A 22,832-nucleotide genomic window follows, 5' to 3' on the forward strand; every position below is an offset into this window, starting at 1 on the left:
GCCTCTGGCTACTTGTCCCTGTTGCATATTCTTGCAGCCTAGATCACCAGTACCCCCTGTCTCCCTGCAGGTTCCCATGAGGAAAGAAAACTGGAGACCCTGGGCCCATCAGGAGAGACTTGTCCTTGACAGCCAAACTCCCATGTTAGATAATGAGACAATACCTGTGCTGATTGTCTTGGATTCCCACTCTTGCCAGGAAAATGCAATGTTAACTTTCTTTCATGATTGGCCAATAGCCTTTTCCTTGTAATCTTTACAGAGAAGGCAGAAACATTGCTTCTGGGGTTCATTTACTTTTTTTGCACACTATCTGCCTCCCATAGCCCAGGCCAGCTCTGGACCCTGTGTGTGATTTACCTTAGTTTTGCCACAGCAGAGTACAAAGGCTATGGGGGGAGGGGGAGGATTTACACAGAAGGGGTAGGGTTTTTCTACCTTGGTTCTCAACAGAAAATTTGACCCAAAATATTGAGAAACTAAGGAATATTTTCTGATGGATTAGCATCAGAATACTAATATGTAGTTTCTATGCTATGTAATAGGATTATAGTCAGTGATAGCTCCATCCTTGTCCTCTCTCCACACTATTCTGGAAGGGTCTTATACTTGGTGTATATCACACATCAGGAAAATCTTCCTGTAGGACCTTGCTGGGCTAATGTAGTGAAAACATTTCTTTATCATCCTCCAGGAATTTGGAGGCCAACAGGTGTGGGATTTATTCTCACCCAGCTGATGTCCTCCTTGAAAATCAAACTAAACCAAACAAAGGCCAGAAGGGTTGCACTTGCAATGTAACCCCACAGGAGACCCCACTGGCCTCTAAGATATTTTCTGAGTACTTGGTATGACCTATTGATCCAGAATAATTCCGGTTCCTATATTTGTCACTTTGTCAAGCAGGCAGTTTTCAGCAGCATTGGAGGACCTGAATGAGGCCATCAAACTGTGTCCAAACAACCGTGAGATCCAGCGGCTACTGATGAGAGTGGAGGAAGAGTGTAGACAGATGCAGCAGCAGCAAGAGCAGTTACCTGTAGAAGCTGAGCCTGACCCCCAACAAGAAGATCTGTATTCTGTGCAAGACATCTTTGAAGAGGAGTACCTGGAGCAGGATGTTGAAAACGTTTCCATCGGCTTACAGACGGAAGCACGGCCCACCCAAGGGCTCCCCATCATCCAGAGCCCACCCTCCTCTCCTGCCCATCGGGAATCAACATATATCTCTGGCTCACCACTCGGCTCACATCAGGTTTTTGATTTCCGTTCTAATAGTTCTGTAGGTTCTCCCACTAGGCAAAGCTACCAGTCCACATCTCCTGCTCTCTCTCCAACACACCAGAACTCTCATTATAGGCCTAGTCCCCCACATACTTCCCCAGCTCATCAGGGTGGAGCTTACCGCTTCAGCCCCCCTCCTGTGGGGGGGCAGGGGAAAGAATATCCAAGTCCTCCCCCGTCACCTCTCCGGAGAGGCCCTCAGTACCGGGCTAGCCCTCCCGCTGAAAGCATGAGTGTCTATAGATCCCAGTCTGGATCTCCTGTGCGATACCAGCAAGAAGCTAATGTTAGTCAGATTCCTGGAAGACCAAAGTCTCCTTTGTCCAAAATGGCTCAGAGGCCATACCAGATGCCCCAGCTTCCTGTGGCGGTTCCCCAGCAAGGGCTTAGACTGCAGCCTGCCAAGGCCCAGATTGTGAGAAGCAACCAGCCTAGCTCAGCAGTTCATTCCAGCACGGTCATCCCTACTGGCACTTATGGCCAAGTGGCTCATTCAATGGCCAGTAAATACCAGTCTTCACAGGGAGAAATGGGAGTGAGTCAGAGTCGGTTGGTCTACCAAGGGTCAATTGGGGGGATCGTAGGTGATGGGAGACCTGTGCAGCACGTCCAGGCCAGCCTTAGTGCGGGTGCCATCTGCCAACATGGAGGGCTGACCAAAGAAGATCTTCCACAGAGACCTTCCTCAGCCTACCGAGGGGGTGTGAGGTATAGTCAGACACCTCAGATTGGGCGCAGCCAGTCAGCCTCCTACTATCCAGTTTGCCACTCCAAACTGGATCTAGAGCGCTCTTCCAGCCAACTCGGCTCCCCTGACGTGTCACACTTAATCAGAAGACCCATTACAGTTAACCCTAATGAAATCAAATCCCACCCACCAACTCCTAGGCCTCTGCTGCACTCCCAAAGTGTAGGCCTCCGATTCTCCCCTTCTAGCAATAGCATATCATCCACCTCCAACCTGACTCCTACCTTCCGCCCATCCTCCTCAATTCAGCAAATGGAGATCCCACTGAAGCCGGCATATGACAGGTCATGCGATGAGCTGTCTCCAGTATCTCCCACTCAGGGAGGCTACCCCAGCGAGCCAGCTCGGTCCAGGACCACACCATTCATGGGGATCATAGATAAAACAGCCCGGACTCAACAGTACCCCCACCTCCACCAGCAGAATCGGACCTGGGCGGTTTCATCAGTGGATACTGTCATCAGCCCCACATCTCCGGGCAATCTGCCTCAGCCTGAGTCCTTCAGTCCACCGTCTTCAATCAGCAACATTGCCTTTTATAACAAAACCAACAATGCACAGAATGGCCATTTGCTGGAGGATGACTATTATAGCCCCCATGGGATGCTGGCTAATGGGTCCCGTGGAGACCTCTTGGAGAGAGTCAGCCAAGCTGCCTCATATCCTGATGTGAAGGTGGCCAGGACACTGCCTGTTGCTCAGGCGTATCAGGACAACCTGTACAGGCAGTTGTCCAGGGACTCTAGACAAGGGCAGACATCTCCAATCAAACCAAAGAGACCATTTGTGGAGTCTAATGTTTAAAAGACATTTGTTGGAGTGAGATCCATGTTTTCAGCACACATTTCCAGGCTTGGTTTCCACATTTGGGGTAGTTCTCTGGCTTAATTTCTCATGTAATTTCTGTGTGGTGTTCAGAGACACATGCTGAAATCATTTGCATGCAGCCAATTGGGAAGCTGGCCTCCAACAAGCCAGGATTGTAGTATCTTGTCCATACCCCAGCTGTGTGCCCTCTCTCTTCAGCTGCCAACTAGGAGATTTTCCATTCAGTGTGGTTTAGCCCAGGGAGACCAGACACACTGCTCAGCGTTTTCAAATAGACAATCGATTTCAGATCACCTAGTGTTGTTGTGTAATTGTCTCTCCTATTTTTTTTTCCTAAGAGATGTTCTTGTTAATTTTCCTCTAGGAATTTTCAAAAGAGAGTGCTGCCCTTTTTGCCTTTGCATTTTTATCCAGTGTTCTCCAAACAGCCAGCCTGTGCATTCCTGCTCTGATTGTCTCCTTCCCCAAGGAAGAGCTACTTCTCTGTTCTGATGGATCTTAATAACGAGCTTCCTTTAGTAATGAGATCTAGCATGTCATTCTGATTACCTCTGGCGTTCATATTTTAGGGTGGGGGTAGAGAAGTAAGTAAAATCAGGCTGATAATTTAGTTAAAACCCCAAGAGGCTAGGTTTGAAATGCCACCAAACTGATTTTCCAAGTTTGTTTGCTTCTTTAATTAAAGATTAGGCAACTCTTTGACTATTTCAGTCACTCAAGGAAATTGGATGGGTCTTGAACATTTCTTTATACATATCTATTTGAACAAAAATGAGGCTAATGTGAGTTACCAAGAGAGCTTGTAGAATCTAAACCATCATCTTGAGGAAACTTCCTCTGGATCCTAGCATCATGCAGCATTATTTCCCTCAGCAAATGTTTTTCCACTGGAGTGTAACTAAACAAGTATGTTTATTTAGCCTGCCACTTCATCTAAAGCTGAATTCTCTCCTAAAAGTCTATAGCAAGAGGACCATTTCCTTAAGGATAGAGGCAGAAGTGGACACTTTAAAGCTATTTCCCAAAGTGACCCTCACTCCTCTGCCTGCTAAAGCTGTCTTTAGCATTCGCTGCCTGGTTTGGTTCCCTGAATCTCATCTACTTTCAGGAATAGGTTTTTGTTCTCCTTTTTTAAGGACATGTGGTTGTTTTGGGTTTGAAAACCAGGTGTGCCCAGTATTGATTCAGGGTGAAGATAATTGGGAATGTCAGCTCTCAAACCTGCTTTCCAGCCTTGGGTGGGTGGGACACATGTGGAAACAATAATAGGGTTTCTGACTCCAGCCATCCTTGTCCTTGGTACATTTTCCATTCTTTGTGGATACCACTTGTCAATCTGCTTTTGGAGTCACTGTGGATAATGGATGGATGGATGGCCAGGGCACCAACAACTGTAGCATGTTAGAAACCAAAGACTTAAGAGTTAAACAAAAGTGAATTGGACCTACACTGTTAAAAGTCAGCCTTGCTTTAATGAGCAAAGGGCTTTAGGATGAACTGCTCCCTGTACCAGATTCCAGGTGTGACCAGACCTATTGGCAGTAGGCAAGGTTATTCCTCTAGAAAGGGGTTAAAGGGAAGCCCAGAGGCTTGATTTGGTGACATTTCCCAACTACCTTAGCTTTTGCCAAACAAAAGGATGTAGACTTTGGAACAGGCCGGGATGATGTCAGTTTGGCTGTTTAGAAAACAAACTGAGGGAGCCTGTGCTCCGGGGGATCCATTTCTCTATCTCAGATATTTGTGAAAACATCTACTTAACTGGATGAGGGCAGGCATCTGTTTCTACTTTTTTCTTCCTTTTTAATTAAAAAAATGCAACTTAGAACTTTCTCATTTGATTTGAGCCACAGGGCTAGAGTTTTTGTTTTGGTCAGGGATCAGTTCTGTTGGACTCTTTCCATCCCACCCCTTCTCTGTTTGTGGAACAGGGGTTTCTGTCCATTTCCTCCCAATGAGAAGCTTCTGTTCTTAAGAAAAGATTTCAGTCTATTCAGGCTCAGTATTGCCCCCTGCCTCATAAGGAGCATTATGAGTCCTGTCTGCACTGCACGGAGACACCTACCTAGACAGATGTGCTGGTTTTTTGTAATGTTTCAAACACTCTACTGATACCATTTCTATCCCAGGACCCTTCCTCTTCCAGTTCTCCATAAGAAACAAGAGACCCATTGCCCTTTATGCTTTTTGTGCTCTCTTGGCTGGAAAACTTAAAAGTTGCCCTCCCCAGTCCATACCTTTTTTTCCATCCAAGAAAGAGTGAGCACTCCCACTGGACACTGGTTGTCTATGAGCTTGGGAATAAAAAAAAAAGCCAATTGGACCCTCTTCTGGGAAAGAGAAGCTCCCCTTCTCTTTACAAATGGACTGCCCATGCCCTGCTTTGCTACTTCACTGCCATTCAATGATCCCAGTACTGTATTTAAGACATGGCCCCCAGCAGCACTTTGTGAATCAATGCCCTACTTCAGGTTAGGAAAGATATTTTCAAATACAATTTTAAAATGAAACTGCAAAGTTACACACACCCCCTTCTCTCCCTTGCTTCAAGCCTAACCCACCAGCTCCCACATTCATGCCACCCACGAATAGAGGAAGTGGTGACAACTGCAGCTTGTAGGTTTCTCACCAAAAATATGTTCTCTTTGCCCAGGATTCTTGCACTAATGGGTTACCATCACATTATGTCTGTAAATGGGTGCACTTTACTGTTTGAATTTGTTACTATGATAAATATTGGATATTTAAGCGTGAGTAGTGTCTTCATTAGAAAATAGCAGAACCACTCCTGTCTTTTAGTGTATTTTTCAAGAAAAACAAAGAAAAAGAGGAAAGAAATCAAGCAATGGATCATAACATTTATAGCACAAGAAATAACTGTTGTATATAAACATCAAAAGATTAAGTAATTTTTAAATACAGAATATTTGCAGTGATTTTAAAGTGTTTTTCCAGCAATTTTCTTAGGGACTCCTGAGACATGGTTACTTTATTTACTGGATCAGTAAGGCTCACATTAGCAATTGAAAATTAGTATTTGTTTACAAAGTAAAAAAAAACCTGTGTATCATGAAAATTTGGCATGGACAAAATGGAGACCATTTTGTATTTGCTGTTGTATCTTGTCTGGGTTGCAGAAGTGCACTATTATTATTGAAGAACCATGTTAATAGAGCACAAGCCCTCTTGTTCCTTTTTTAAGATGTGTTTAACTTCCAACAGATGGCTCAGGAAATCTCCACTCCTTAGAACCACGTGTGGTGCCCCCTAAGTCACTGTCCAAATCTTCAAAGTTTGTTATTGAGTTAGACCAAATTTTAGATGCTTTTCCTCATGTTTTAAGAACAACTTGGGGAAAATTGTTCACAGACCAGATAGGAGTTTGTGAACTTCCCTCTTAAATTTTTCCTATTTTTATATTTCAGAGATGTATCCATTAGAGCAAGTAACCGGTATCTAATTTAATACCCTAGCTCAGTGCCTAGCACAGAGTAGGCAAGATTATTTTTCCTCAGAATCCATGAACCCCAGTTGACTATGGATGTCATTTGCGTTTTACTGTATTTAGCCACTAGGTGTCACCCTGGCCTTCTCTGGCAGTAAAGGAGCTATTGCCCCCCCCCCCCCTACCCCCCACCCCCTTTAGAACTACCCTGCTGAACAGACACAGCAGATCCCAGGAATGGATGTGAGAGAGGCCTCTGGACTCCTGCCAGGGCAGATCTGGGGCCAGCTAGCTCCAGAGGGGAGTCCAGTACAGGAATGAGGAGGGGGGCAAGGAGGGGAAGGAGAATATACTCCTTAGCAGTGCTAACCTTGGAGTAGCAAGCGTGCTTTGAAAACTGGAGCCCACTGTAGAAGAGAAGCCTGGAACTGGGAAAAGGGAGCATTCCTGGGTAGATCCTTATTGAGCAGAGTCCCCGTGTTCCAGGAGATCAATGGAAAACTTTAATTGCAGCTGGTGGCTTCTCCCTGCACTTAGTCTCCAGCCTTCCTTGCAGGCTGTCACAAGTGAGTGGTTTTTAGTTCAAAGGTTAGTTGTTATTTTTCTACTGTAAAAAAAAAATAAATTGCCTTTGTCGAAACCAACTGCCCCATTGGAACTTGTGCAGAATGCACTTCATACCTGTGGCCAGTTTTCTGCTGAAGTCCGAAGTGCCCAGCTGCCCCTGCCCAGTTTGCCAGTTCCGTTCCCTGACTTCCTACACTCTTGGAGCTTCCCAGCCCTCTCCTCAAGAAGCTTCCTGGAGGGAGAGCATCAGCCTGCTGCAGTCAGCTCTAAGGGCCTTTCTCATCTGTTACCCATATACCAGAAGGTTCAGCTTCTCTCCTCTTTTAAGAGTTCCTGCCGGTTCATCTACTGAGACCAACAACATTTAAATAAGGGCTTAGGGGTAAGAGCTACCTAGGAAGACATGTCATGGAGACCTTCACCATGCAATGCCTTGAATTCAGCTCTGGACGCTCCCAAGGAAAGGAGACTAGCAGTGGGTTTGGACAAAGCACAAATGGGGATGGTGGAGCCTCTGTGCGGAGCTACTTGAATAATCACTGAGTTTTTCATTGACTTGTTTTGTAACATAAACCACTAAGGGCTGAAGTGTTGGTAACCTTCATTTCGGTGTCCAGCTCCTCAAAGCAGCTGAACCACCCTGAGATGCTTTTGGCTACTGCCTGCCAGGACACAACCTGGGTGGATTGACCACAGTCAGAGCTAGGAAAGTCAATACCAAATGAATGAATAATTGGACACCAAAAATCAAGTGTTACTTTCATGTTTCCTCACCCGTACATAACCATCTCATTTCTTCTTGACACATCTCTGGCATTTAAATGGACCGATCTGCCAGGTGAGCTGAACATACCCAGCCACAGGTCATCATTTCACTTCTCAGAGGTTCTGAGTCAGTGGAAAGGATATGGACCAGGTGCCTAGTTTCTTTCTACAGCTGCTGCTAGGTGACTTTTTTTGCTTCTAATAAAAATCACTGGCCCAAAAAATCTGGATGGGGGGACCCAACCTTCCTTTTTCTCATATACTCTATACCCCCAGGGCCAGGCAGAGGGTTTAATATGGATAACTCATTACTGGAGTTTAACTGTCTTGTTGTGCACCAATTCACACTGACTCTAGCTCTACACTTCATTCAGGGATTATTTTGGAAATCCCGTGACACTTCCTGTTTCTCTTCCTTTGGCTAATTCTCCTTGAGAGAGGCCAGTTCCTTGCCAGGCTCAGGGCAGGTGTCATTCTGGAGTTCAGCCTCCTTTTCATGCTAGCATAGCATCTTTGTCTCTGTTCTGTCTCCTTCAAATCCAAGACAATTTTAATTAGTACAAATATGTACAGTCTATACATTTAAAAAGTAATTTGTACTAACGGTTTTGATTCTTCTTCCTCTTTGCTGTCCTTTCAAGATACTTGCTGGAAAGAGCTTTAATGCACTTAGTTTCCCTTTAGCTTTTCTATAATTCTGATGTAAAGGACTTTCTCTGTACAGTATATTATTCAATGCATGTTCGTTCTCTATACTGATATATTGAACACCACACAGTTGTGAACTCGTGCAGCGGGAACACCCCATGCCCACCAGAGGCCTCCAACTCCCTCACCCGCCCTTCCTCAGCCCTGTGTATAAGGAAAGACGATGTTTTCCTTTGCTGTACTTGCTTGAGCAGTTTTATTGTCTGTACATGTGAGCTGTGTGAGATAGATGTGAAAAGTTCAAACAAATGCATTTCCTTGCCCCATGTATACAGGTTGTCATCTGTACAATGAATTGTATGTATGAAAGCAAATGTACTTATTTATAAATGGTTAACACTTGGAAAAATCTGGCTGGCCTGGTGCTTTTCCCCTGGCAATCAGGGAGCTTCTCCAAAACCCTGGCCAGAGCTACTTCTCAACTGTGAGCAGTGGGACCAGAGATCACAGCAGATTACCCTTTGTCTAATGCCTATAGGATTAAGAAAACCTTACCACAGCACAAGAAAGGGAGAGACTTGTTCCTTGACCTATGGAATCCAAGGCTAGATGTAGAAGGGCTTTGTTGCTTAGGAATGCATAGGAACACACCCCTACCAACCTAGAAGCTGGCTGCCTGAGGTATGAAAGGCTAGATGAACTCTTTCCTTAGATTTGGGTCAAAGAACTACAGCCCTATAAGTAATCCTAATTATTTCCTCCCCAAAAAGGACCTTGTGTGGTTTTCTCTTGGTTTCTTCCTCTATAAAATGAGATCATGGGCCCTAGAGCTATAAGAGGTCTCAGAGATCATCAACCCCTTCATTATACAAAGAAAGAAGCTAACCCTCAAGAAGGTTATTTGATGGCCAAAGTCATGCTGCTTGCTTTTTGTCTACTAAAGGACAGGCAATGGGTTAACTTCTGCACATCTTTAAGTAGCAGCACCAGAATTTGAACCTAGCTTTTCTGACTATAAATACAGTGCTTTATTACACCAAAGCTCTCGGGTCCTTTCTAACTCTGTGGTTCAAATAACCATAAAACTGAAATTACCTCATCAACCTACCTGAATCCTTCTATAGGGTTGGGCTGCCATCACTACTGTTGGATTTGGAGACTGAGCTTCTGATGACTTATTAAGCCATCAAGTCAGGGGCTCAATTGAGCAAATGTATATGCTCACTGGCAAGTATGCCTCATTTTGCTACCTTAGCAAATGATCATTATTTTCAGCGTGAAAAAAAAATCTGCCTCTAGTTTCCTTTCTGGCACCACAGACTGAGGAGTTATGATAGTTTTGCATGCAAAGTTGTTAAAGGAATTGTTGAAATTGCTTGAAACTGACACCAATCAGTCCCAGGAGGAAGTCCCTGGCTCAGCTGGTTCTCTTGTTTAACTGCATACTCTGTCTACTAAAGGACTGGGGAAGGAATAACATCTGGTTGTGCAAAAGAAACACTGGTTGCTGGTGTGGCCACACCCATTTCCCCCTGAACAAATGAGACCTGGAGTAACAGGAAGATCCTAAGTACACAGATCCAGGATAGGCAAATCCATCCAAGACAGTACAGCAAGAAACATCCAGAGAGGGACAGGAGTGAGGGAGTCTTGGAGTAGAGGGCTGCAGAATCTAAAGACTAGCTGTTTCAATAAAAGAGAAAGATGGATAAGCTTCAAAGAATGAGAACACAATGAGCAAATCAAAGTCTCATTTGTTTGGCCAGAGCCCAGTTGCCCAAAGGATTCCAAGAGGCCTTAAAAAATGCAGTGTTTAGAAGAAGAAAAGTGGTGATTCCTAAAAGGAACTGCTCCTATTCCTGAAGAGGTAGCTGTCCTAAAGACCCCCAAGCTGACTGCTACCCCTTTACAGTGTCAACATTTTAAAGTTCTCCAATTTGAACTGAGAAGGCAGACAATATTGGACAGTCTCCCCCATTAGATTCTTCTCCTAAGAATGATAACTTGTATTTGAATCATACCTTACAGTTTATAATGTAATTTGTCTTACAATAACTTCATAAGGGAGAAACAGGCTCAGAAAGACTGTTTGCCTCTAGTCATACAGTTAGGAAATGAGGACTTGAACCCAAGGGCTCCAGCATCCTGATCTTTTTTCCTTTACACCATGAGAAGCTGTTACAATGAAAAAAATGATCCTAGTCACAAGACATGCCCACACTACCAGTCTCTTAAGAAGGAGTGAAGGAGACACAGCAAAACAATTGAATACTGGTTCAACCTTAAGCAAATCACTTACCCCTTTTCTGGGTCCCAGTTTTTTCATCTGTAAAGGTTGGACTAGAGCAGAGGCCTGGGGATCCTGAGGCCTCAAGGCCACATGCATGTGGCCCTTTGACGGAATCCAAACTTTGGGATCCCCACCCCTGGACTAGAGCATGTCTAAGTTTCCTTTCAGCTCTAACATTCTGTGATTCTATGAAATCCAAATGAGGATTAATGAAGTATCTACACTAGTTTAAAAGAATAATCAGCAATCTCTTGGCTAATAGATCTAAACAGCGTTCAGGGGTTCCACTGACAAGTGAGCAAGGGGGCAAAGAAGGAGTGGGAGAAGGGTAAGCACAGAGGCAGCAGAGTCCCACCAGGAGTGGGAACCATCATGGTGCAGCAGAGAGCGCTGGACTTTTCATTCAAATTCTAGCTCTGACACTTAACTAGCTTTGTACCCCCTGGGCAAATCATCTAACTCACCAGAAGCTCAGAACCCTCACCTGTACAGCAGGGAATGACACCTGTATACTGTATATCTTTCTCAAGGTTGTTGTGAGGAAAGGACTTTGTAAGCTTTAAAATGTTATATAAATGAGAGTTAATATTATTATACTAATTGCTTCATGGAACATCTGGTGCTGCCTCCTGGCCAAGAGACATACGATCAGATGATCCTTTGAAATTCCTGATGGAGGTTTTAAAAAAAAGTAAGAGGGGAGGATGGGGAAGATGAATGAATGCAGAAAGCAAAGGAAGCAGATTTAAAGGACAATTTTTTTTAATTAAATTAGATGCAGTTTAAAAATATTTATTTCCCTAAACCTAGAGAAAGCTAGCATTAAATCAAGGAGAGGAGAGAAAGCTGGCATTGGAAATAGAGGCCTCAAAAGTGGTAATGAAGTATTAAGGTAATAACACTTGGGGCTTGATACACTCAAAGGCAATGAATGTGTAAGTACTACATGATAAGGACAAATACCTAAAGGCCTAAGAGGTGTAGGAGAAGAGATCAAAAACGTGGGGGGAAAAAAGTCCCTCCAAAGGGTCCGAGAGACAGGGAGTAAAAAAACAAAACAGAGGAATGACAAAGTTTAATGATCCCATTGCCTCTTTAAATTTCAGTTTCAGAACTGTAATGAGCTAAAGAAATTGTCTGGTCCACCCTTTTATTGCCCTGAGCAGAAACCTAAGTCCTGGAGAGCTGCCTCATTTAGAAGGAAGAAAAAGTATCCATGGAGAATGCCACTAAGGAAAGCCATCTCTAATTTCATGTAGGTGTGCCCTGCCTGGAAATTATCAGAAGAGAATACCCCTGAAAAAGTAAAATTTTTAAATTTTAACTCCCTACTAAAATCATTTTGCTGCTAAGTGCTTTTCAGAAATGCCATCCACCTCACAAAGTGAAGTATGGTCAAACAGTTAACCTCTCAGCATCATGATCACACAAAGGAAAACGTAGTCTGAACACTAGGGAAAACTTCTTATAATAACCTTATCAGCATCTTGCAGAACCCACCCCCAAGAGACATTCTAACTAGACTTCCCGAAAGCCACAATCTTTACTCAAGGGCCTGCTGCTGTACTACCTGTTGGCCCGCCTCAGTTCTTGGTATCATGAGAAATTGCATTAATCATTTTACTTATGTTCCCAAAATTGTTTATTTCTCTTATCCCTGATGGCATCAATTTCATGTGTACTGCAGGCCTAGAAACAATGGCTCCCTTACTGCTGTAGTAAATTGAAGATAATAGGCAATAGATTTGCTGCAGACATTTATTGAATCATCTGTTTTCTACACCAATACAAACATATTTCACAGAAGACTGACTACTAGTCAAATAATAGGGGTTTTGGGGGGGTCAGAGGAGGAGTCGGTAGAGACAAACATTTCCTGTAAGAACTGCCCTAGAATTTTTCTGACTTAGAGCCTCCTGACTGACCTAAAACTTAGCTCCTTTTAAAGTAACTTTAGGAGAAAACTATAACTTAGCAATAAGCTATTAGCCAAAAGCTACATTTCCCTGTGAATTATCATTGTTTGAAGTGATTATATAATGATACTTTGGCAATTTGTCCAAGGTGCAACAATTCCACGGAGAAATTGGGTGTTCAAATGTGCCAGAATCTAGACAGGAATAGTACCTGACCCTGACACTTCAATCTAATTCAGATATTAATATCACATAGGAAACATGAACAGGCTAGGGTCTAAAGGAAGAAAAGAAGACCCCCCCCCACCAAGGGAGGAACCCACATGCAACCCCTGCTACAGGGTTGGGGGAGAGGAAAGAACAGCTGCCTGCCCCAAGAGTGACTCATTTATTTGAGAAAGAAAGCATTCCTACCCACACCCCTGCCTATGGAAAAGATTCCAATGGAAATCTGAACTTAGAGGAGCATAGCTTGCTTCATGGAATCAGAATGAGCAGCCTCTCTTAAAAGAAACACTAGCTGTATTGCTTCTGGAGACAATTTCTTCATTAAATAGTGCCCAAGTCCATCCACCTCAAAGACTTGTCAAGAGTAAAACACAAGCATCCACAAATTGTGCTGTGTTGTTCAAAGCACAGCAAATGGGGGCAGAAAAGACTGGGAATGAGGGAGAATTATTTGCCAAGTCCAAGACTGATGCTCTAATAATGTTATTTTTGGACTTAGGCCAAATAGTGACTCAGATTACAGCACAACATGCTTCCAGGGTGGAAAATCTGATTTAAAACCTGGGGCTCACACACTTGAAAGACTAATACAATTCTGATTTTTGCCCTACTGTTTCCAAAGACCCCAGGTAGAAGACAGAGAAGCTGCCTGACCCTCTGGCAGAAGCCAAACCAGCTCTAATGCCACCTTGGCAGGAGGCTTTGCTCACAAGGTGAAGGAAGCAATGTCAGACCTCATGTTCTGTAACAAATGGGGCATTTCATTCAATATCAAGGGGTTTGTAACCCTAGTCTCCCTTTCTAGGGCAGTGTCAAACTCATTTGGCAAACAGCCAGCCTCTTCCCCAATGCCCAGACTCCGAAGATCCAGACCAGTGGAGAGGGAAAAGACCTCTACCACCCTCCAAGGCTAGACTTGGGCAGGCTGTAAGAAAGCCTATTCTACACAGCATGTGAGCAAACTTGTCTTTTTTAAGAAGAAAAGGCTATACTTTAGGAGCTCAGTATGACACCTGCCTATCACCAGAGCACTCCTGGGGGGGAAGTAGCACAAAAAAGAACAGGAGTCCCAAGGCCATAACCTGGCCCTAAGAACATCACTCTGAGCACAAATATGTTTTCCATGTGATCTCAATTGTTTCCTGTTGCCAAAGGCTGATGCTTTGTTTGCAGTAGCTGAATGTTTGGTTTGACTTTGGTATAAACACAGAGAATAGGCTTCAGGGCCTAATTATGAATACCTGAGGCTTCTGGTACTTTTCCCCAAGCTCCAGCTACCACATGCCCTGTCTCTCTGTAGTCCTCAATGCTAGGCCCAGCATCTCTAACCAGCCTCAATCTCAGTAATACAGAGCTCTACAGCTTCTCCAAAAGTCAGGATTCCTAGCCAAGGAAATCAGAACCCAGAATCCTAGCTCCCTAACAGGAAATTTTTCTTGAAAATATTTGTTTACCTTAGAGCAGTGGTTCTCAAAGTGTGGTCCAGGGACTCCAGTAGTCCCTGAGACTCTTTTGGGTTCTCTGTGAGGTCAAATGTCATGAGGTATTTTCATAATTGCGAGGCTTAATTCCTAATACAGTAAATATCACAGTTATGACCCACATAAACAAAAGTTCTTTAGGGGTCTTCAACCATTTTTTTTCTGGCCTTTTTGGATGGCAAATGGGGTTAAGTGACTTGCCCAAAGTCACATGGCTAGTAAGTGTGTCAAATCTGAGGCCACATTTGAACTCAGGTCTTCCTAAGCCGGTGCTCTATTCACTGCACCACCTAGCCACCCCTCTTCAACCATTTTAATGGAAGTAATGGGATCCTGAGACCAAAAAGTTTTAGAACCATTGCTTTAAAGCCACCAGAAGAGCCAATGGCACAATAGCTGTGCAAGTAATTAGATGACTTCAGGCATCACTTTCCTCATCTACAAAATAACAGTGTTTACCTTTCAGCTCTAAAAGACCTTGTTAATTAAGCACCTGAATGCTGCACCACCTTTTTGACAGATAAGCCTCTTTAAGGATCCTTCATCCTGTCTCTGGAACTCCTCTGACCCTGCGCCAGCTGTCTGGAGGCAGGAAGAACTGCACAAGGCGGGCATTCGGAGGAGAGCAAAAGATGGAAGGGGAGGATGGGAGAGACAGGCTAAGCCTCCAGCAACCAGGTTATAGAACAAAGACTGAGCAGCATTCAGACGCTCCCACTGGCTAATTCCTATTATCACTTCTGAGGTACCTTTACCTTCCTATCCTGCTATAGCCCAGGAAGAGCCTCACTGGCATTCTGTGACTTCTCAAAGGGACGGCAGCATGACCACAACAGGGAGAAGGGAATAAAAAGCCACATTCCAGCACCCACGTGGAACTGAAGACGTTCCTCACCACATACCCACTTCCCACCCCAGCATGGCTAGCTACACCATCACTGAGAGCTGGGGCTGTCCCCTTCTGTCAGCGTCTTGAAGTCCATGGAGAGCGCCTGCTCCTCAGCCCGCGGAGGCCGACCCCAGCCCTTTCTAGTCAGAATATAGAGCACAGCCACAGCAAAGCAGATCAGCAGCAGGCCCAATATGTTGGCCAAGATGCCCTCAGGCTGGAACATACTGTACTTGCTCCTGCAGGGTAGAGAGAGAAGGAAGAATGACGTCTGATGACGTCTTACCACACACATGCCCACAGCCAATATCAGATTAATCCGACAGGAATGCCAAAACCAGTTATCCCAACCCAGCCATAAAACCAGTGGGCCCAAGCTGCAGCCTTATCCAACTCTGATGAGAAGGCAGCTAACTAAACCAGCAGCAAAGGATGCTGCTTTCCATGAAAGATGAGAGGGTAGGAAGACTACTCAGGACAGCAAGGGGGCCCTTTTCTATCAGCAGTCAAGGGTCACTCACTTTAACCCAAATATCAGCGCCTCCTTGATACCCAGCAGGGTTGTGCCCACAGAAAGGAGGAATAGGGCGGTCCCAAAGAAGATATGCTGTGGGCGATATTGGTTTCGAAAGGAAAATGATGCTCCAGGGAACAGGAAGAAGCTGAAGCCCATTAGCCACTGGAAGAAATATAGAGACAGTGTCAGAGTTAAACAAAGAAAGGAATTCTCTGCTTGCCTGTTGGGTCATTTGTACTTCCTAGTTTGATATTATTAAGACAATGCTAAGCCCATCTTGGAAGACTATAGACAACATGAAGGGAAAGGTGTCTATGTCCCAAAAGCTCAAGGTTCACCTCAGTCACAAGCATACTCCAAGTTCCATACAGCCTAAGCCTGGCACCAGCCAGGAGCTGGACTGGCCAACTGGAAGGGGCCCACTGACTGCAAGGCACCATCCCCCGTCTCCTTCCACATGTCCCCAAATCAGTCCAGTTTGGGACTAGTTCCAGTCTCCTGGGGAATAATGCCTTCAGGGTCAACTGTAGCCCTTTACAGCACTTTTGGCTGTGCTAAACTAGAGCTCAGCCTGTTCTGTAACCTGTCAGACTGGTGTTTTGCCATCTCTCATGCCTTCTCCAGTTAGCTACTCTCAAATCCTTCCAGGATTACTTGTGAGGCAGAGAGGCAGGAATGACAGAGAGGGACTTACCTGTGCGAAATATAGAATAAAGATGAGGAGCCCACACCAACTATGCAGACTATACAAATCAGCATAGTTCATCTTCTTGTGATATTCAAACACAGCTACCAGTCCTGGAAAGAAGTTAGAGGGCATGAGAATAAAAGGTTAGGTATTTTTTTAGGAGAATCTGGGGAAAAGGGGAAGGAGATAATCCCAGAGGTCAAACGTGGCCATTTAGAGCTCCCAGGATTTATTCCCAGTCCTGCCCCCACCTTTCCCAAATGTGTGAAAAGGAATAACCTATATCCTCTGGATATTGGCACAGAGGTAAAAATTTGCTTCCAGAATAGGTGGTTTGCCTAACTGCAGTTTAGGAAAATATCTACACACCTCCCATCTAGAAACTAGAGAGGGTATGGAAAACCAGCCAACATCCCTGGGATGTTGGGAGGGAAAGGAAACATCCAGGGACTCACCAACCAAAGCGATGACAAGAGCAAAGATGTGGAGCAGCCCATGCAGGATCTTTGTGGTGCGTTTGGCCTCATTCCGGAAGACCCGGTAAACTAGTAGTGCTTGTGAAGAATGAAAAATGGGACAAAGTATACCAATGAGTTTCCTGCTGCCCACCTTTCTACCACCCACTGAGGGTTCTTTCCTCTCCCTTTACCTATTCACCTAATGAAACATTTGCCAAATGCCAAACATCTGTTTCTTCTGCCTAGCAACTAAGCCTAAAACCTCCCCCAAACAGAAGAAGGGTGTCCAGTGGCTTTGAGCAATTGTCATTTTCTCCCAGTATAGTAGATAAAACCAACAGGTTATAACCAGACCCAACCCAGGAATTATTCAGAAATCTCTTTTGCTTTCAGATACAGGAATCTTCCAGCTGTTTACCTCTCCCACCCTTTCCTCTGCCCCTAACAAAAAAAAAAAAAAAAGGAAAGGACTGCTCCCCCCTTTCTCTTTAGATGTAGTAATGAGCCCTAAGATCTACCTACCTTCTACAACCAATAGCCCCCCAAAAGGGATTAAGATATCCTGTTCCCTATATATGTACACACACAAACACACACCTTTAATTCCCAATTTAGCCAAACACTGATCATATCTGTTGATCTCCTTTGCCCACCATTGTGGCTCTGAGTGAAATGGTCCTTAATTTCATTACATCAGTACAGAAAATGATTCCACACTTGGCCCCAGTCAGACAGTGCCTTTGACTGTTCTCACACTTGCATCCCTAGATCCCATATTTTTCTAAATAAATTCTTTTATTTCTAAGCCTGTGGCCCTGGGGAACTATATCCAGGATCCATGAGGGAGATGGGGAAGAAGGGTTAGGAAAAAACATCAATCTGTAAGCATTTATTAAGTGCCCACCACTCTGTTATACAGAGTCAAAAATAAAACAGTCCCCACTCTCAAGGACCTCACCTTCTATCAGGGTATAGCACATATAATGGAGGATATATTTCTAAAGACAAGGTAAACAGCAGAGGGGCAGGGGAGGGGACAGTCTAGTAGCTGGAAGAAGAAAGGCTTCATGGGGAAGAAAGTAGCAGAACTAAGTTTTAAGGGAGACAAGGGATTCTAAGAGGAAGAGATAGGGAGGGAGGCACAGCCCAGGCTTGGAGCAGTGCCAGTGGAATGGCACAAAGAGAAAAGATGGTGTGCTACATGTGAAGAATAAAGAGAAGGCCAATGTAGCTGAGCCAGGACACGTAGTTTGGAGCCAGCTTGTGAAGGGCTTTAAATGCCAAACAGGAGTCTCTATTTGATGCTATAGGCCACAGGGAACCACTGGAATTTATTGAGTAGAAGTATAATATAAGCAAACTCGTGCTTTAGAAATTCACTCTGACAGCTATGTGGAAAATGGACTGGAAAAGCAACCAGAGGAAGGGAAATTAGGCATTTATTGCAATAGTCCAAGTGAGACTGGGAAAGGAGGAAAGTACAGTCAAAGTAGGCATAAAGGCCTGAAAAAGCCCTGAGGGGTGAAGAGAATGGAGCTCCCAGTGAGAGCAAAGAATAGGTTTAGCAGGGATGAGACCCAGGGAGACAGAACAAGGGGAAGTCATAGCCAGATAGAGAAATATTAGCAATTCTGACGAAGGAAGTAGAACACAGGTACAATGGGGAGATCCAGGGTGTGTCCATCCCTGGGTATAACTCTGGTGGATTGAAGAAGTAGGTAGGATACAGTATTTGAAAAAAGAAAATCAATGAGGAAGAAGACTTTTGAGAGTCCCTTGGACAGCAGGGAGGTCAAATTAATTCAGGTTATTCACTGGAAGGTCAAATACTGAAGCTGAAGCTTAAGTACTCTGGCCACATAATGCAAAGATGGGATTCACCTGAAAAAGACCTTCATGTCAGAAAAGACTGAAGGCAAAAGGAGTAGGGGACAGCAAAGGATGAGATGAATACAGAGCATCATGGAAACAACAAACATGAACTCGAAAAGAGTCTGAGAAATAGTAAGGGATAGAAGGGCACGCTGCAGCCCATGGGGTCACAAAGAGCAGATTGTGACTGAACCACAACAAAAAAGGATTTTCTTGCTGAGCTGAAGGCTCATTTGAGATTAAATAAAGCAAATCCTCCTTTCCCAACCTCAACCCTAAAGTAAATCAATTCTGCCGTGGCCTCTACTCCGGAATCCTTTGTCTTACTGCTGCTCATCATTTACCAAAGCCCAATTTTTTTTATGACTCATAATTTACCTCCTCAGTGGCAAACCCAATTGGCTTCACTGAGTGATTCCCCACAGTTCAGGTCAGCAGCATTTGGGCAGGAGCAGAGGAGGTGGATGACAGAAATGATACAGGGTTGGGATCTGTCAGGGAATAAGGATCAATATGGTAGAGCTAAGGATTGGATGGGGAAGGCAGAGAAGTGAAGTTACAGCAAGGTCTGAGAGAGTACTGGGGGCAGAAGAACTCAAATTCAGGTAAGAACAAGCTTTGGGAGGGATAAGGCAGAATAACCAAAGGTTAGGATCTGACAAAGGGATCTGGGAGGTACCTAAAGTATTCCAAGCTGCAGGGTCCCCTTAGAATTCAGCTTATTAAGACTCCTGTGCCTGTGGCCAGGGACAATTCTGAATTAATTTCCCAGGCCCCAAGGAAGGAAACTAGCTACTTTCAATTCTCATTTGTCAAAGCAAACAGACTGCAGCCTCATATGCAAGTGGGAGAGAGAATAAACACTGCTGCTTTTAACCTCACCAGGAAACAATTCTGTTTTGTTCTGCCATCTTTTAACTCTAAATGTCATCTCAAGAACCTATTCTATTTATAGGACCAGTTCTTCCAGAAGGGTCCATCTCCTTTTCTTTAATAAAATACTGAGTGAGATAGCCTCAATTACGGCCATCATCCTACAAACCTTCCTACCAAACATATACCTTTACTGCTTATCTATGAAAGGTACTGTGTCAATCTTAGAAAGTAATTGTACTGACCCAAGTAAACACCCACAATTTCCCTTCCCACCTGTGGTCTATACTGGTTTCTAATATTCCTAAATCCCAAGTATCTGAGCTGTCCTAACTCTGGGAGACTTGAGCCTCCTACAAAGACAGCAATGTCTCTCCTGAGGTCTTCCACAGCCAACCCCCTTGCCATTCCCTAGAACAGAAGGTATTTTCCTAAGCAATTTTCAGATATACCCAGAAACCATAGGCAGAAGGGGAATGGTTCCTCCCCAGGCTCAGGTGACAGCCATCCTTTACCCCCATAGAAATCAGTGGGTTATCTCATGCTACCTCCCACATAGCTTTCTTTACCCAACCAGGACTCACCATCTCCCTGCAAGAAAACCATGCCAATGACCATGCAGAGTGGATGCACGTTGAACTGAAGAGCACCCTCCCAGCCAAGGCCACCACGATAGAGGCCAAGCCATGCTCCAGTTATAGCCACCACAGTCAGACCCAGAATCTGGGACAGAGCCACAAAATAGGGAAGTGCTTTGGGGGTGGACACCATGCTTCCAGTGGCCTCCATCCTGGGGTTTACACTGCAACCAAAAGGAAAAGAAGTCAGAAAGGTAGCCCACAACCTTGAGATAGTTCTCTAGCTTCCTTCCCATTGCCACCTCCTCCCAGAGCCTCTATTCTCAAAGAAAGATCCACTATCATTCTCCACTACTTAAAAAGGAGCTCCTCAACCCAAGAACTGAAAGGTACCATAAAGATCATCTACTCCAACTCCCCTTAACTTACAGGTTGAGGAAACTGAGGCCTAGGGAGGTTAGATGATTAGCCCAAGGTCACACAACAAATTATTGGCAAAACAAGATTCAAAATGAGGTCCTAAATCTTTCCACTATTATCACATTGCCACTTCTGCCTTTGAGCTGTATCATCCCTGGATGAAGGTGACCACCAGGAACACATCAAGAACTCTTATTCCTACAAGTATATACTGAAAGGCCAGTGTAGTGGAAAGTATGACATTTGGAGTTCAGAGATCAGAGTTCAAATCTGACCTCCACCACTTACTTGCCAGTTGCAACATACTTGTAATAAACAAGTAACACTCTGAGACTCACTTTTCTCAACTGTAAATGGAAATATGGAAATAAAAATGGAAATGATCCTCTATACAAGGCTGAGGTGAGGGAAGGTACTTGGCAAACCTTAAAGTGCTATGTAAATGTAAATTGTTGTTATTACTGGTACAGATTAAACTAGATAACTTCTAAGGGTCTCTTCCAACTCTTAAGCCTTTATGATTTTATTGCCCTCATTTTACAGATTAGGAAACTGAGGTTCAGACTCCAAGATCACTAAAATAGGGGAAGAGGTAAGACATAAATAATAATAGCAGAGTACTTTTATATTATCTCTCTTGATCTGCATAGCAATCCTGTAAGACAGATGCTATTATTGTCCCCATTTTATAGATGAGAAAACTGAGGAAGACAGAGATTAAATGATTTTCCCAGGGTCATATAGTTACAAACTACATGAGGCAGGATCTGAACTCAGGTCATACTAACTCCAAGTCCAGCACCATTCACTGCACCATCTAGCTATCCAAGTCTCCTCATTATCGACAAAGCACAAACCATACGACATTGGAGGGCCTTAAACATCCAAAGAGCTTAATCGTATTACAGGTGATGGAATGTAGTATTGATTGCTTTGGGTTATTTGTATGTGTATAAATAATTTATACTTCAGTTCATGGAAGAGAGAAACCATATTCCTAATTCACTGTTCATATTTCTAACTCACTGTGCCAATCCATTTGGTTCTCCTCAAGTAAGAGCAGTTTTATGAAGCCCTACTGAGATGGTATGTGTACAGGGGTAGAAGTGGGAATGAGGGTGTATTTTTACTCTCTGGGGAACTTGGGGGAAAAGGAAACCTGAAATAGGCAAGAAACCCAGGAAACCCAGTGCTGTCTGCCAATTTAATTTATGTTAAGCATCTCCTTAAAATTACAAACACCCCCTGAGTGAATTAAGTTGAATTCATACCTTTATTAAATTAAAGTCACTCAAACTACCAGCTTTAGCTGAGAATGGCACCTAAGGACTAGAGTGACAGAGAGGAATGAAATGGACCTTTCTGCATGCAAATGGAACTGAATCCAGCCAAGAAGGTAGCTTGAAGGTAGTGGGTGTCTGGAGTGATAAAGGAGAGGAAGCAAAAGGAGGTGGATTAAAGTCACAAAAATAAACTTTGCACTTTTGCCTAGACCCTGGCAGAGACAGTTCCCTAAAAATTACTGCTGTAAGCCAAGGCCTGAGCTAAATTCAAAGGATGAGTTTGAAATGTTGTTAAACTTAAACTTTCTCCAATTCAGGCTAATCTAGGAAGGGGGGGGGGGGGGAGAGAACCATAGGTTGGCCTGGATTTCATATGAGAAGAGCCTGACTGGGGTTTTCAATCCTAGCTGACTACCTTGTGCAAGTCACTGAGCTCAGACCCCAATTCAGCATGTACTCTCTAACTGTTGTGAGGGTCAAATGAGATGAGATACAAGAAAGTGCTTTTGTCAGTGCAAAATTTTATATAAATATAAGATAATATTATTTAAATGATCAGCTTCATTTTAGCCCCAACAACCCACTTAGAGCACATACTCCAGTTGTCCTTTTCTTTCTTCCAACTTAGGTGATCAAAGTGAAGCCTCTGAACGGAACTCTCTAACTACTGAGCACCTGCATTTGTGGCTTGTTTTGAACCAAGATAGCCTGAGCTTGGTCACAAGTCAAAGCAGGCTCTTCACACCTTCTTGAAATGACACAAGATCCGAGCTGCTAATTTCTTCATGCAATATCTCAAACCAATCCTAACTATGAGGATTCTGGAATAAGAACTGAACAAACATATTTGTTGATGGTACCTGGAACTTAAAACAGCCTGCTTCAGCTAGTAATGCAGTCTTCTCTGGTCATGACAATAAGGAAACCGTGTTTATATCAGAAGAACCAAAAGTAAATAGGAATTAGGGCAAGTGGGGAAACAGTGCCCTCAGAATGCTGATTTCTTTGTTTGTTTGTTTTAAAGCAATCAGGGTTAAGTAACTTGCTCAAGGTT

At 44.0% G+C, this 22,832-nt stretch overlaps 2 protein-coding genes across 8 annotated transcripts in view; one reads left to right on the forward strand and one right to left on the reverse strand.

Annotated features, from left to right (window-relative positions):
* The window catches only part of TANC2 (tetratricopeptide repeat, ankyrin repeat and coiled-coil containing 2), a 576,061-nt gene extending 569,580 nt beyond the window's left edge, over window positions 1–6,481 (forward strand). For 4 of the 6 annotated variants that reach the window (XM_069076243.1, XM_069076239.1, XM_069076242.1 and 1 more), the window contains one exon: window positions 904–6,481. In XM_069076243.1, coding sequence (XP_068932344.1) covers window positions 904–2,836 — 1,933 coding nt within the window. In that variant the 3' untranslated portion in view covers window positions 2,837–6,481. The remainder of the gene's footprint in view (window positions 1–903) is intronic. The other 2 variants (XM_069076240.1, XM_069076241.1) reach the window with 1 other exon arrangement.
* Window positions 6,482–12,319: 5,838 nt separating this feature from the next.
* The window catches only part of CYB561 (cytochrome b561), a 35,101-nt gene continuing 24,588 nt past the window's right edge, over window positions 12,320–22,832 (reverse strand). The window contains exons 1-6 of one of the 2 annotated variants that reach the window (XM_069076247.1): window positions 21,767–21,788; window positions 20,082–20,299; window positions 16,750–16,848; window positions 16,301–16,404; window positions 15,611–15,768; window positions 12,320–15,328 (exon numbers count right to left, since the gene is read on the reverse strand). In XM_069076247.1, coding sequence (XP_068932348.1) covers window positions 15,136–15,328; window positions 15,611–15,768; window positions 16,301–16,404; window positions 16,750–16,848; window positions 20,082–20,286 — 759 coding nt within the window. In that variant the 5' untranslated portion in view covers window positions 20,287–20,299; window positions 21,767–21,788 and the 3' untranslated portion in view covers window positions 12,320–15,135. Of the gene's footprint in view, window positions 15,329–15,610; window positions 15,769–16,300; window positions 16,405–16,749; window positions 16,849–20,081; window positions 20,300–21,766; window positions 21,789–22,832 lie in introns of those variants that run through there. The other variant, XM_069076246.1, reaches the window with a different exon arrangement.

This window comes from Petaurus breviceps, unplaced genomic scaffold (genome assembly GCF_028583685.1).
Source record: "Petaurus breviceps papuanus isolate PSGF00001 unplaced genomic scaffold, PetGlider_PUasm1.0 90925, whole genome shotgun sequence".
Lineage (NCBI taxonomy): Eukaryota > Metazoa > Chordata > Mammalia > Diprotodontia > Petauridae > Petaurus > Petaurus breviceps.